Source organism: Neurospora tetrasperma (assembly GCF_000213175.1).
Source record: "Neurospora tetrasperma FGSC 2508 unplaced genomic scaffold NEUTE1scaffold_2, whole genome shotgun sequence".
In the NCBI taxonomy this organism is placed as follows: Eukaryota; Fungi; Ascomycota; class Sordariomycetes; order Sordariales; family Sordariaceae; genus Neurospora; species Neurospora tetrasperma.
Genome location: NW_009799100.1, coordinates 889,845 through 905,475, shown reverse-complemented (window position 1 = coordinate 905,475; position 15,631 = coordinate 889,845). Strand labels below are relative to the sequence as shown.

At 28.7% G+C, this 15,631-nt stretch overlaps 1 protein-coding gene across 1 annotated transcript; it reads right to left on the bottom strand.

Moving 5' to 3' along the window:
* Positions 1-8,152: 8,152 nt before the first annotated feature.
* NEUTE1DRAFT_40440 (uncharacterized protein) lies at positions 8,153-8,751 on the bottom strand (the record flags this gene model as incomplete). Its single annotated transcript, XM_009850552.1, has 2 exons — positions 8,153-8,356; positions 8,632-8,751. Coding segments are annotated over 2 exons (324 nt in total), but the record flags the coding sequence as incomplete, so codon positions are not given.
* Positions 8,752-15,631: the final 6,880 nt, after the last annotated feature.

Genomic DNA, 15,631 nt, shown 5'->3' with positions numbered 1-15,631 from the left:
TTCGTTTAATTCGGTTTGGAATACCTCCCGGGATTTGTATTTCTTAATTAAATTATTATTAGTAATAGTATCGGGTGCGTACTTAGGTACTACCGGATTAGTAATATTATTAATTAATTTAGCAGTGCTAATAGTTATTTAATTAATAGAGTTAAGGGTGTTAGGGACTATTAACTCTTTAATATTTAATGCAAGGGCAACCGGTTTAATATTACGGACAATCGGGAACAAGTTAGTAATTAATTCGGTCGGGCCGTTATTAGAATATATTAGAAGTTAGTTTTAATACGCTTTTACAATAGTCGTGTACTACCTATCGATTAGGTTTATATTCCTTAGGTAAATTGCTATAACGCTGTAGGCTTTTAGTTTGAGTTTTTTTACGGGAGATTATCCGTATATTAGCTAATTTATTTATATTAAATATATAAACCGCCTTATTAATAATAAAGTCTATTATTTCTCTTATCTTTTATTTTACTAGGGGTACTATTTTATTATTCTAATACGTAAGGATTATAGATTAGTTGCCGGTATAGGTATAGTAGTAATTAGCCTTAATTATAAATATAAGGCCAGCGGTTTTGAGGTTGCTTATCTATTCGCTTATATTATAATTTAATACTACTATTATAAAGTAGGCTACTTTAATAATAGTATAGTTAAGCAATTTGATAGTGCTTTCGGCGATGGCGTTATCAATTCCCTTGTATAAATTAATTCCTTTAATAATTGCGATAGTTTTAAATATATTATAATTATAATTGTAATAGTTATTATTAAATATTCGTTTGGAAACGTTATAATTTATAAGTAAGTTTATAATTGCAGCTTTTTCTTCTATAGGCAAGTAATTACTAATAGTCTGTTCGACGATTAGTAGTAGTATATTGTTAGTATATTCAAATTAGGGTTTACCGGTTCGTTTTTTCGATAGTAATTAGATTTATAACGGGCCTATTTATTTTTGTATATCGTTGAGCTGCATAATTATCGATCTATATTTATCGTCGGCGTTTATTATATATAATAGTATTTAATAGACGGAGTATTGAGTTTGTTATAGTTTAATATTTTGGTTTTAGGTAGGTGGTAAAGTGAGGGGACGTTGAACTTTTTGTAAGTCGATCCTCTAGATTTGTATAAACGGTAATATAAGAGGATGTTAAGCTTTTTGTAAGTTGATTTTTTGGAGTCCGGTTGGTAGTAGTATTTTTTATTTGGGAAGCGATAGTATAATAGGTAGTAACTATAACAATAGTAGTTTAGGAAGCAATAGTATAAAAGGTAGTAATTGTAACGATAGTTATTTAGGAAATAATAGTGTAAAAGGTGGTAGTTATAATAATAGTTGTTTGGGAAGCGATAGTAGGAAGGGTAATAGTTATAACGATAATTGAATTAAGGATAAGAGCGCTTTTCTATTAGAAATGTACTTTTTTATAGCTTTCGTTATTAAAGGTATTCCGGTTGGCGTAATGAATAGTATTGCGTTTAAAGTTACTAATATTTTTTTTTGTTTGCTTTTTATTAGGATAGTAATAATAATATTGGACTTAGGGATGCAGTCGATTTTAGTAACTATAATTTTATTTAGGGATAAATTATTTATACGTACAAATAATTTAAGATTAATAGGATAGAGTTATTTATAGTTATATACGAGATTTTAGGCGTTTTCCATTAATCTATTAATATATAGGCTACTTTGTAGGTACTATTCGTTATACTCTATACCGTAGCTTCTATACTTTACCTAATATTTAATTAACGGCTTACTTCTATACTATAAAATCTTTCAATCTATAATTTTTTTAACCTTATATAATTATTAATCGTTGGTATTACCTTCGATAATAATGCGCTCGCCCAGTTGCTCCTTACGATAAAATAAGTCTTTACCAGGATGTTCTCTTGAATAGCTTACTAAAATAATAGGATAAATCTTCTACGCGCAGGGTATTTCGAATTCGTATATAAGATTATCGATTTGCTATTTAACTATAAACGGGCTAGTTTATTAATCGGTATATTTATACAATTTAGTCCCGGGTCGAGTATAGTCTTTATATAATTATAATATAATTTTATCCCTTTTAGTAAATTATAGTAGGTGGCGACCTTTATCGAATAATAAATTATATTTTATTACGGCCTAATTAATAATTTTAATTGCTTTGCAGTTAATTTAGTTTCCTAATAGCCTCTAGATTATCGGCTTCATTATCGGGCTTAAGTAGATCCAATATTATATAAGGTTTGAATCCTATTACAATTTCGTTAGAGGTATAATTTAATAGTATTGATAGGCTATTATTAAGGTTATATTATAGTATAAGGAGGATATTTGGCTATAGAATTTCGGGGTTTTTTACTATATAGTATTAAATTGTTAGTTCAACTTTCTAATTTCGTTATTTAATTTAATTATTCGATTTCGAATTTTGCATTATAGTATATACTAATATTACATTTAATTTTCGGAAGATTGCCTTCTATACTATAGATAAAAATTTTATATTTCGATTAAAAATGGAGATTCGGAATAGGCTCTAATCATAAAATCGTAGTATAGTAATTAATTGTTCGGCCTATTGCTCCGTAGTATAATTTATCCAGCCGGGGATTAATAGGGTTTTCTTAATAAATTGTAAATAATAATTATTAATATATTGTAATAGTCTCCGCCCTATACTATTAATTAATTTATTTCCTTTAGAAGTACTATAATAAAGCTTATATAAATAGTATAGAATAGTATAGGATAGGGTTAAATAGGCTTCATCAATCTAAGGGTAGTTTTACAATTAATTTTAGACTTAAGGCATTATAAATAATACTCTACATATCGCCTCAATACTTTTATTATATAAAGAAAATAGAATCCTTCCAATTTTTATATTATCCTTGCTAGGCCGAAATAGTAGCGTTTATTATATACGAGGGTAAGTACGTCTTATAGGGTATTACTAGGTACGTATATTCCTAATTTACCTATACGGGGAAAATAGTATAGAAGTCCATTTTTTATTCGGAAGAGAAATTGTTCATTAGCGTTGAAACCGAATTTTGCGATGCGTTCGTTATACTCCTTCAATTTCCGTACAATTATAGCGTAATATTTATAGTTTATATAACTATTAATGAATTTAATCTTTATATTATTATTTATATAGATATAGATCGTATATACTACGCCTTTCTAAATATTATCGAATTTACTAATTTCCAAGTATAGTTCGGCTTCCGCCCCGGGAAATCTAAAGAGGGCGTTTAGTATAATATTAATTTTCTTTAGTATATAGCGGACGTTGATGTTAAATTAAAATAAATATATTGAGGCGATAATGAACTTCGAATTTAGTTTTATAAAATTAGTAGTATTTAGGTTGGTTTATTTAATTATATTAATAAGTGTACAATAGTTTATTAATACAATAATAGGTTTGGTACATAATTATACTAATTAATAGAGGGATCAATAAACCTATATATAGCAGGCAATTTCGAACTTAATTAACTAATAATTCTTTTCCGCGGCGGATAAACGTTTATTGTAAAAAAGGATAAGTTGAATTTTATAAATAGGAATAAATTTGCCGTTCTAATAATTACCATTAATATAAAAAATTATAATACTAAAACCCTACCTCTTTAAAGCATCGATTTTTAAGAAGGTGGTACGGTTGGAATAATAGTGGAAAATTATTATCTCTTTTATTAATTAATCCTATAGGATAGTAAATACTTCTTTTTCGAAATCTATTAACGTAAAGCTTAATATGCTAATAAACGTTTTTTTTACTATAGGTAATTTCTTTTCTAGTATTTTACTGTTCTTTTTATTGGATTGGATAAGTTTAACTTTTCATTCTTCTAACGGGCTAATCTTTTAAGTAAACTAAGAGATAAACTATTTTAGGAAATTAGTTAGGCCAATATAATACTCAAGTGATGCTAGATCGGTCGGTTATTGAATATTTTATATAGTAGTAATACAATCGGTCGTAATAATTATATTTAATTTATTTATATAATAACTTAGTAAGCGTATTAATAAGTAAGTAATAAACGATTTTTTTACTATAATATTAAGATTAATATCCTTAAAAAGTTTGAGAACGATCTCTACGTATTTTAAATAATTTTCGGCTATATTACTAAATATAATAATATTATTAATATATCCCGCTATAATTACGTAGTATAGATAGAGCTTCCGGTTGATAAATTATTGCGCGTAGACCGGTAAATTTTTATAGCCTATTAATACAATATTAGATTACTCTAATTCTTTCGGATTGATAAGGATTATCCTATTTCGATCTAGTAGATAGACGCTGATTTGGTAGAAGAATATAGAACCATCGAAGTAGTTAGCGAAATTCTTGCTTTTTATTCTAGCGATAATTGAGTTTTGGATTAGTAGTAGATATAAATTGCTAATAGTTATACGGTTTAATAGTCGTAGATCGATTACTATACGGCTTTATATATATTGTCGATAGTACGCTAAATAATAAAGTAAGGATAGTTAAATAGCGTTACTCTATATATTTATTCGAATTTACTATTTTCGTACATCTTATTTAATATTTTATTGAGGAGCTAGCGATTTTAGACCCCGAATTGGTATAGCCTGAATGAGACCTTTTGCCTATACTAATTCTCAACGAGGTTAATTCGAAGTATATTGCCCTTATCTATCTTCATTATATTACGGCTATTATAAATATTATATTTATTTAATAATATTTTAATACGTTATATATAAAGAGGGTTGCAGTTGTAGATTTTTACGCTGTAAATAGACTCGATTTCTGGAATATTTTTATTTTTACTAATATTAAGGGATAGGCTTTATTTTAATAATTTGCGAAGAAGCTTTAATACGTTTCCCTTAGTTAATTTATAGTTAGGGATATCGCCGGTTATTTTGTTAGGTTCGTTATATATAATTTTTATATTAGGGGTGAGTGTAATATTTTCGAATTTTATTATAAATACGAATTCTTCGCCCGGTTGTACCTTTATAGCGGCTAATAATACTTAAATTTAAATAAAAGAAATAATTCGGTAACCGTCGCTATTAAGGTCTTTGATAGTACTTATCTGCTAGGAATATTAAATACGTATTAGTTTATTAGTAGCGTTAATAATATTTATAAACTTTAGAATTTTAGTATTGAGGAGATGATTCTAAATATAGGGGTGCCTGGCCTTAAAGATATATTCCTTTGGAATATTTATTAGTAATTTATCGGCGATATATATAAAATTAATAGGGATAAAACGTTTAGAATACGGTAGGATAATTATATTGTACATTATTAATATCCTTTAACGCATTAACTTTATAGTATAATTTATTAGTATAATTAAATTACTATATATTAGAATTTGTATAGTATTTAATAAGGAATTAATAACAAAATGGTTAGGTTGAGTTTATTGCGTTCTGAGTAGTAATTTCGCAGTTAGTCCTTTAGTTACCTATATAATTAATATAAAAGCTTATTATATAGGGCGGTTATTAATAATTCCTTCAATAAAGAGGTTAAAGGTTATTCTTCTAGTAAGGACGATACAACTACCAATAATATTAAATAATTTTATTTCGGAGTTATTGAATTATATATTATTTGGACTTTTAAAAATCTATTATTCGTTAATTAGAATGTTTAAATAACTAATATTTATATAAACGGGATATTTATTACTTTTTAATTTTAGGCGAATGTTTATCCAGAGATAATTTTACTATATAGGGTTATTTACGGGATTCGAAGGACTTTAGTTAATTTATTTTATTACTTTAAATACTTCAGTTACTTTATTATATTTAATATTATTTATTACAAAGCCTACCGAATTATAGCTTTTGTTATTTTACGGAAGCGGTTAATTTAATTAGCGAGGCTTAGGCTGATTGGGTTCGGGTCCTAAGCCTAGTAGCTTTGGTTTGGTATATAAATTAGTATAAACGTAGGTGAATATTTTACTATATATAGGAAAGATTTTATTATACTTTCTATACGTTCGACGATTTATATTATTGTACAATGATAAATAAGTAAAACCGGGATTGATATTAGATTTAATAGTACTAGTAGGGATATTTATTAATATATTGCCCACTAACGAATTAACGGCGAGCAATACTTCCTCTTCTCCTAAATTATAATTTTAATTAATTTCTTTAAAACTTTATTCCTTAAAACGCTCTCCCTTAGAATCTAATTTATTTATTTATTTCTTTATACGTTTTGCGTTTATTTTCGATAATATAAATACTATTGCGCGCTAGCTTAAATTTAACGTACCGGTGATAAATATATTAGTATAGGCGATTTTAGTAATATTAGTCTTAGTTAAATAAATTACTACGCTAATTAGAGTATAGGCTGTTATACCTATATGATAAACCCCAATATCCGTTTCCTAACAATAAATTACAATATTTATTTTCTAATAATAATTTACAATATCCATATAAAAATAAACTTCCTTAGTATGATTATAAACTACCCCGGTATCTATTAAACGATAATCTACAATATCCTTTATAATATCTGATATTATTACGGTTCAAGGGGGCTAAGGATAATAATATTCTTTTGCCCTAGCTATATAACTATAGCGCCTTATTGGTATAGGGTCCTTCTCCAGTTCTCTAGAGGGAAAACCGTACGGTATTAAATACCGCCGTATAAAAACCCCTAGCTTTATTTCGGTCGTAGTTTACTTATACCGCTCCTACTTTATTTATAATTATAATAATTCTTACCTACCGCTATAGCAAATTGATTTAGTTTCTTCCTTCGCTATATTATCCTAATACTATAACAATAAGAATAATAAGGATATAATTAAGAACGCTGCCTTCTTTTGCCGCCTTTCCTTCTCCGCTTTTACCGTTCCTTCCTCCGCCTTCCTTCTATTTCTCTATCCTATCTTCCTACTTACGTCCCTACCCCTCTGCTTCATTACTCCTATTTATATTTATTTCTACTCCGTCCCTTTACTTCTGAACCCTTAATTTTACCCCTATTTATAATAGTATAAGGGCCTTCTCTTCGAATTATATAATCCTCCCTACGGCGCCCCTTCCTAACTTCCTCCTACCTTCCTTCTTCCTTATTGTAATATCTTCCAAAATAATTTCCTCTAATTATAACCGTCCCAACCCAATCGACCTTACTTCTAACCCTAAGGTTTCCTCCCCGGAGGTATTTCTAGGCTCTACGGCTTTTCCTAATTTTGTAGCCCCGGTTTACCTAAAGCCTATAATACTTTCTTATATCCTTTATAGTAATTTAAATCTCTAAATCCCCTAAAATTAATATACTTATCCTTTCTATTATTTTTAATCCTTATATTAATTTATATAGTATTAATTGTAAAATCCCCTACCTTTACTATACTTTAAATTTCACTATAGTCCCGAAATTTAATAAAAGATTTATTAATCCCGACGCCTTTCGTAAAGTTATTATTAATAAGACTTACTTCGTTTTAATTACCTATGAATTTTGTATCCTTGTCTTTTTCGCCCTTCCTTTCTAATTAACGTTTTTGTTCCTAACTACCGATTTCCAAACTATAACCTATATTTATATTACTAATAAATATATACTAAATATTCCCGTCGGTTTTTACAACGCTTATAATACTATTTAGTTCGTAGCCGTTACTATAATATTAAGTAATTTAGCTAAATATCTTTAAAGATTAGATACCTTCGTTTGTACTATTTAATAATTTATTGAGTATATATATGCTTGTTTGGCGTAAGATAGTCTCCCGAATAATATTACCAGCCTTCCCCGCACTCCGTACTACAACGCTACTATCTTCTAGCGGAAGGGATACTGTACGCTATATATAAAGGATATCCTCTACGGTCGTACTCCCTCCAGCCCCGGTATTAGCGGCGCAATAAACTCGGTTCGCATTACTTCTGGTTCCAGCGGTGGCACGATCACTCCCGCGCGCGTTATATCCGGTCCTAGTGGTAGTAGCGCGGCCACTCCTGCTCGTGCGGTAAGGATAATTATTAATAATTATTATTATAATTAAAAAATAAGCCGGGGTAATTACAATTATCTCTACCCTAGAACGCTATACCTAATTCCTCTTTAGCGTCTTCTTCCTACTTTATAAAATTAATAGTTTCGATAGCTTTAATATTTGGAAGCTTACTATTAAATTCAACCCTCAATATATACTTATTAAAATTACTATTATAACCTCCTAAATCGTCGATAATTTTAAACCAACAGGTTTCCGTACAACGGTCTACGTACGTTAAATATTTATTTAAAATTATATTATCGGCTGGTTTAACAACTAAATCCTTTAAGTTAGGGTATTGGCAATTGTAAATACGCGCTATATATTTACCCTTATTTTTCTCTCTTAATTCTTTAGAGTAGCGAATGACTTTTATCGCGATATTGCGGGGTAGTTTGCTAGTACGGCAATTATTATATAAATATTCCAACGTATTAAGCTTGGCTAATACTTAGGCGCGGGGCCCTTCCAATGTAAAAGAATTGTAATGTACTAACTATCTAGATTCTACTTTATAGTTATACAGGTTTTTGTATTAAATTGGTTTATATATTATACCTTTATTCCGCTTATAAATAATTGGTATAAATTCTTTTGAAGAGTATTTACTTTTAGATTATTATTGACGGTATTATCTCGGACGGTCTTAATGAAAAGATACGGCGAAGTAATATAGACCTTATTTTTCTTTTGAAAGTAATTACCTCTTATATTACCGTCTTTTTCTTTAGCGTCGGACTAAAAGTAGCCGATTACTAAAATCCTCTAACTATTAAATATAGCAGATTAAAGGGAAGTAGCGAAGCAATTAGTTATAGTTTCGAGTTTATTATTATTTATTTTACCTATAGCTTTAATAATACGCGTAATATAATAAAGCTCTTTATTAGTATTTAACGTTTCTAATTCTTTAGCTGTGGTAGTATTGTTATTATTACTAGTATTCTTACTATAGTTGTTATCTTCAATAGTAGCGTTACTACTAGTATCTACCTATACGGAACTTATATTGCTAATTTTTTGTTTGGTTAATTAGCGCTAGCGTTAAATAGCTGCTTGGAGCCTACGAAGTATACGAAGCAGACTTTATAGTATTTTTTGTAATTATTTTCTAAATAATTGGGAATTGGAAGGTAGTTTAACTATACGTTAATTTCTAGGGGGTAGACCGGTAATATCGGGGGAAAATGAGGGTTATATTAATAAGTAGGGTTTTGGGGGTTTCGGTGAGGGTACGAATATAATATTAGGAGGATTTTATAATTTATATTAGAAGGTATAAGGACAGGGGAGATTCATATTTGGGAGTAGGGTTTTAATAAATTTAAAGGCGTTGAACAATAATTTGATTTTAATTATCACTTTCCTTTTTTATTATTTTAATAGCTTTAAAAGCGTTATTGATTGGATATATCATTTATTTTGTAATAATAGAAAAGGAGCTTAGGGGTTTGGTCGTTTAGGTACCTTCTTAGGAGGTTCTAGGGTTATTATTCGGCTTTCTAGCGATTGCTTATTATTAGTTGGAAATGGTTTACGAAGAATTATTAATAAATTTAGGTTAATTACAATAATAGTTGGTAATTAGATAAGTTTATTCTTTCCGGCGTTTCTTATTTCTATAGGGAGTAGCGGCGGTAGTATTTATTGTAAATTTGGATCGGCGGTCTCTAATATACGTATTATATCACTCGATTTATTAAAGGAAATTAAATTTAAATTAGAGGAAATTATAATTGTAATTCTATTTTATATTCGCTATAATAGATCCTATATTAATAGAGAAGTCTGTTGGAATTCAACATTTACTAAATGTTGGGCGGTTCGATTGATAAAATTAGTTATTACGTTAAGTAGTATATTAAGTATAGAAATATCCGATTCGGCCGATATAGATCGCCTATTTATATAGGAGGGTAGTGCTAAATTTAATTTATATAGATTGAATTTTATTAGTAGGTCGGTTATTTTTATATTGTATTATAAATTTACTTCGCTTATATTGATATTATACGCTATATTCTATAGTAAATATTTATTAATAATACCGTCTATTATATTTTTTCTAATATTTTCTATTTTATATTTAGGGAATAGTAGAAGATTACTGTCTATAGTTGTATATTGAAAGGGTTCGATATTTGGTAGGGAGAACGGTTCGTTTGTAGAATCGAAGAAACTACAGCCTTCGAATTTAAATAATATAATCGGTTATCAGTCTCCCTCGGTCCGGTATTCGTTTTCTTTAATATTAGTTATAAGTAATTGGTTGAGCGGTTAATTATTAGATTGTAGATTTGGAGGAGCTGATTCTACTAGTATAATTGATTTTAGAGGTTCGGCCTTGCTACGGGGAATTTACTAATAATCGGATAGTAAATTATTGGCGGTATTGGGTAATTAGTCGCTTTAGTTATTATTTTATACGATGGTTAGTTTATTATTGGGGTATTCTTAGTAGACGGTTAATTTATTAGTAGTATTATTTTTTATAGTAGTAGCCGCTCTTATATTAGTATTTATAGTAGTAAATATATTATTATCGGCGTTTTAACCGGTAGGGTTGTAATTCTCGTATAATTTTAATATTATAGGGAGAGTATATAGAGAGGGGGACAGTAATTATTATAATATTAGTTGGGGTTTGCTATTTTGTAGTTAGACTGGTGTAAGTTCAATTACTACTTTAAAGACTTATTTTGGAATATAGTAGTCGAAAATTCAATTATTTGGGTAAGAAAATAAGGACGTGCGTTGAAATTAGCGTAAAATTCGCATTATAGACGATAATATAACTAATGCATTTTCGTCGGGAGGGGGTAGAGTCGCAATAATTTAGTTAAAAGCCTCGCGTTTTAATTAATTGAGCCGTCCGACCTATTAGAAGCGTAGGTTGAGATAGATAAAGTCCGATACGTAGCGCAAATCTCTAATGGTCGTCGGGTCGGTTAAGTCTATTTTAGGTATAGTATTAATGAATAATAATAATTAATTAGTTGGATAATAGCGGTTAGGGAACCGGTATATAGCTTAGTATACAAAGTGCAGCGGCTGGGTGACGCGCGATTAAAATAGAATAAAAGAGATTCCAAAAAGAAATCTAATAGTATAGTATAGGATAGCGATAATTCAAGTTACTTATTATTAGGCACTATTGTAAAATGAACGGTCCGTGGTTATATAGATGATTTTATAGTATTAATTGTCTAATGAACTATTCTGCCTATAGTTTAAGTACTACCTGGGTTTTATACCCTAGCGACCTAGGTTAGTCCGATTTGCCTGCCTGCTGGTGGCGCCTAGTTACCCAGGTCGTCCCGACTGGGTTGGTGCCACCCGACAGGGTCATCGTCTCACATAGAGTAATAGCGAATTACTTATAAAAACCTATATTTATAATAGATTATAATTAAAAATACTCCGGAATATTAGCCTTCTAGCTACTTTTAATAAGCTACTTAATTAACCCTAATAAGCTCTAGGGAAATAGAAAAATAATTTAAGACTTAGAAAAAGAATATTAAACCGACCCTAAGGATAGAAAAATAATTTAAGACCTAAAAAAGTAATATTAAGCTAACCCTAAGGATAAAGAAAGAATTTAAAACCCGGAAGAAGGACGCTAAATAGTAAGATAGAGTAGTAATTTATATTTATATACGAAATATAGGGGATATACTTCTCTAAATAGTATAATAAGGTGGTAATATTGTAATTTCTTTCTAGTATTAACCTAGCTTAGCCTTAAATACCCTAAACCAAACGCTACCCTAAAAAAGAACCCGGCCAACCTATAGTCTATAGGAATATTACTATTTCATTACAATTCCAAACCAATTTTCCTAAGATCGACCCTATACTATACTACTACGAAACTCTAATTATAAACTCTAACCGCTAGTATAAAAACCCTATTACCTAATAATTACTGGATAATTACTATTCTACTATAATTATTACCTAACTAGTATTATTATTATAGGGCTAGCTTGTGATGTGGTCACACTGCACGCCTTCATTCTAGAGCTATTAACGGCTCTGGTCACGTGCAGTCCCACGTGTGTGCACGCGTACGGACTAGCCCAGTCTAGGCTCTCGCCTATATAGCTAGTCCTCTACGCACACTTTCCCATCTCCTCCTTCGTATAATAACGCATATCCTACCTTACCCCCAACGGTACCCTCTCGCCCCGTAATAGTTTATTATATTAAATTATTATACTACGTACGTTCACTATTTAATAAAGAGGAAGATTAATTTGCAATTGTATTAATTAATTAATTAAAATTTATAGCCGTACAATTAAAACCTTTGTTATAATCCTAAACCTTAAGCTAAATAATTATTAAACCGAATATTATAATTAAGTAATTCGCCCTCTCTTTCTCTCTTTTATACTTACCGGCGTATTAATTTAGCGATTTATGTCTAACCCCCTAGTAACTGACAATTTTTTGGTAATTATAGCAATTAGCGCTTTGGCGGTAGCCGATTCTACTAATTGTAATTATTATTCAAATATTTTATAAGCGCTCGAAGCATTTAATAATTAAATAATTATTATTAGCAATATCCTAATTGACGATACTTTTAGTTTTACTATCCTCCTTATTTTCTATATTATATTTATAGTTTTTAATTAATTAATTTATAAAATTATTATTGGAATTCAAATAAAAGTATATAAGGCGGAGGAATTATTCGAAATTTTTAAGTCCTAATTAGTATTAGCTTAGTAAAAGATTGAATAATTTAATAGTAATATTATTATAATCCAAATAAAAGCCCTCTTTTAAATATAGGAGGCTATTAAGAATTACAAAACTATAGTTAGAGTTATTTGTAACGTTTATCCTACTGAAGTCGGTTTACTACAAATAAATATTATTACCCTAAAATTAAAATTTTCTATTTTAAAAACCAATTTTAAAATTATTTACTAGAAGTAGAAGGAAAAGTATTAAAAAACGATTAATAATCTATATTAGCGTCTTATTGCCGCCTAAGCTTGTAATATTATACTTCCAGAAGACGATTCTAGTAATAAAAAACCCGAACCTAATATTATAGCTTTTATAGACGATAGTAGTAGTTATAGGTTAGTATTATATATTATTATAATACTAGCGTTTAATAGTAAAGGTACTACTATTAAACGCTCCGTTAAATTTTGTACTTAGCGTTTCTATATCTAATTCACTTAGTTAGACGACCCTTAACTCTTTAATACTGAGTGTAAGAAGTTTTTCCTTATCGTTTGCTCTATTAAGGGCGCCCCTTTCGAAGCTATTGAATTTGAATTTATTAAAATCCTTATTAAATTCCCCGCTAAATAGCTTATAGCGGAGGCCCTCTTAGTAGAACTTACTACGAAGTATAATAATATAAATATTATTATTTATTTTCGTTACGAATTCAAAGAGTTAAAAATAATTAAAGGTATAAAATAGTAAGAGTTTAAGGATAATTTTACCCGTTTAATCAATTACTATAATTTTGATAATAGTATAAAAATCTATCATTTGTACTAAAAGATCTCGGACTATATCCGCATTATTATTATTTATTAAAATCCCTAACCTATTAATAATAAGTATAATAAGTAATTGATTCTCGCTTATAATTTTATAAAGAATTTAAAAAATAAGGATTAGTATAATAGAATTCTAACCCCTATTGTAAGACTGGCTCTAATACTACTACTACTAGTACTTCTAATACCTCTATATTTACTAGAGAGGCTACTGTTAATTAAGGAAGTTCTACTATAGACCTTAATATAGTATTAAATTCCGACGTCCAAATCTTTTACTTAATCGATAATAATATTTTCGAATATTATATAAAGAATAGTATATATACTTACTATAGTAGGAAGGGATATTTCTTGGTGGAATATTATTTTTATATTAATTTTAAAAAGAAAGTCAAACCCTATAGGGATAGAAATAGAAACTGAAATAAGAATAAGAATAATAATAATAATAGTAATAATAATACTAATAGTAATAGTAGCTAATAGTAGCAACCGGCTTAGGGTTAATATAATTATAGTTAGTAGTGCTCTAATTATAGCGGCGGTTATTAAATTAATGCTATAGGTACCGGCCTTCCTATAAGTTTCCCAACAATTATTCTAAATACTTTTAGCTCCGGCGGTTATTATTACCCGGTTTTTATCTACTAGCCCGGTTTCATAATCGTATTATAGGCGATAAAACGAATTTAATTTAAAGATAAGGAAATATATAGTCTTTAATTCAAATTGCATTTAGAAGTATTAATTTATAGAATAAGGAGGAGGATTATAGGGGTTTATCTTTATATAGTTAAATATTATTAAAATAAATAGATTTTTAATAGATAGCTGCTATAAATATTCTAATTTACTAAATCTTTCTATCTACTTCTCCTTATATTATTCCGCTCTAATTAATAGTGGTTATACTGTACTTAATTTTATTGACCGGCGGTTTACTTTCTGGCATTGTTTGCCTCTCTTTAAATTACTAGTCCTTAAATTATTATATTTTTCTAATAGTTAAATTAAGGGTAATATTACCTATTTTATTAAAATAATAATATAAGTAGAAATTTATTACGAAGTTATTAACCTTCTTATTTATAGCTTCGCCGAAAATAATCCTATTATTTTTAGCTATTTATAGTTAATATATTATATTTTGGGTATTAATTAGCCTAGTAATTCCCTCCGTTTTGGGCCCGCTTATAAGTAATACGGCTACCTCCTTTATAGAACTATTAACTATTATACCCCCTTAGTAGTTCGCTACCTTTCCCCCCCTCGCCCTAATATACCCGGTATTCGTTCCGCGTATAAAATACCTTCTTACGAAGAAGTACCCGAGGAAGGGGAACTAGAATTACTATAAAGAAAATCTACTTATTATTTATTTATTTTTATAATTATAAAATAAATTACTAATTAGAAGTTTAATTAGTTTAAGAACCGAATAATTAACCGATTAAATATTACTCCGCTTAGTAAAACTCTAATTAGTTCTAACTAAATACTAATATTAATAGACCTCCCGGTTAATACTTTAATTTACTGGTTAATACTATATTAAATTATTAGAGGAACCTATATTAGAATTGCGGACTACTAATCTCCAATCCGTCTCTATAGTATTCCCAACAATCCTATTAACTCTAACGATATTAAGGAATTCTTTATTGTAAATTTTAATTAATTAATTAAAATAAAAAGATTTTAAATTATTTATATTACTAGGGTTGGAATAGAGGAAGATATTAAAAGATTAAAAGAAGAGTATTAAATAAAGAAGGAAGGAAGCGTCCTAAATCTTGGGGGTATAAATAATAATTTTATTAAAGAAATAATTAAGGATGTTTTAATAAGCTATAATTAAAAGTATAAAAAGTTATTTAGTAGTAATTATTATAAATAGATTAATACTTTCGTTGGGAAGGGAAATGTGATTACCTTACGTATAGTAAAAGTTGCTAACTCTATTCAAATTAATAATACTAATAATAATTTCCTATACTACGAAGAAATAATTAATAAGTACT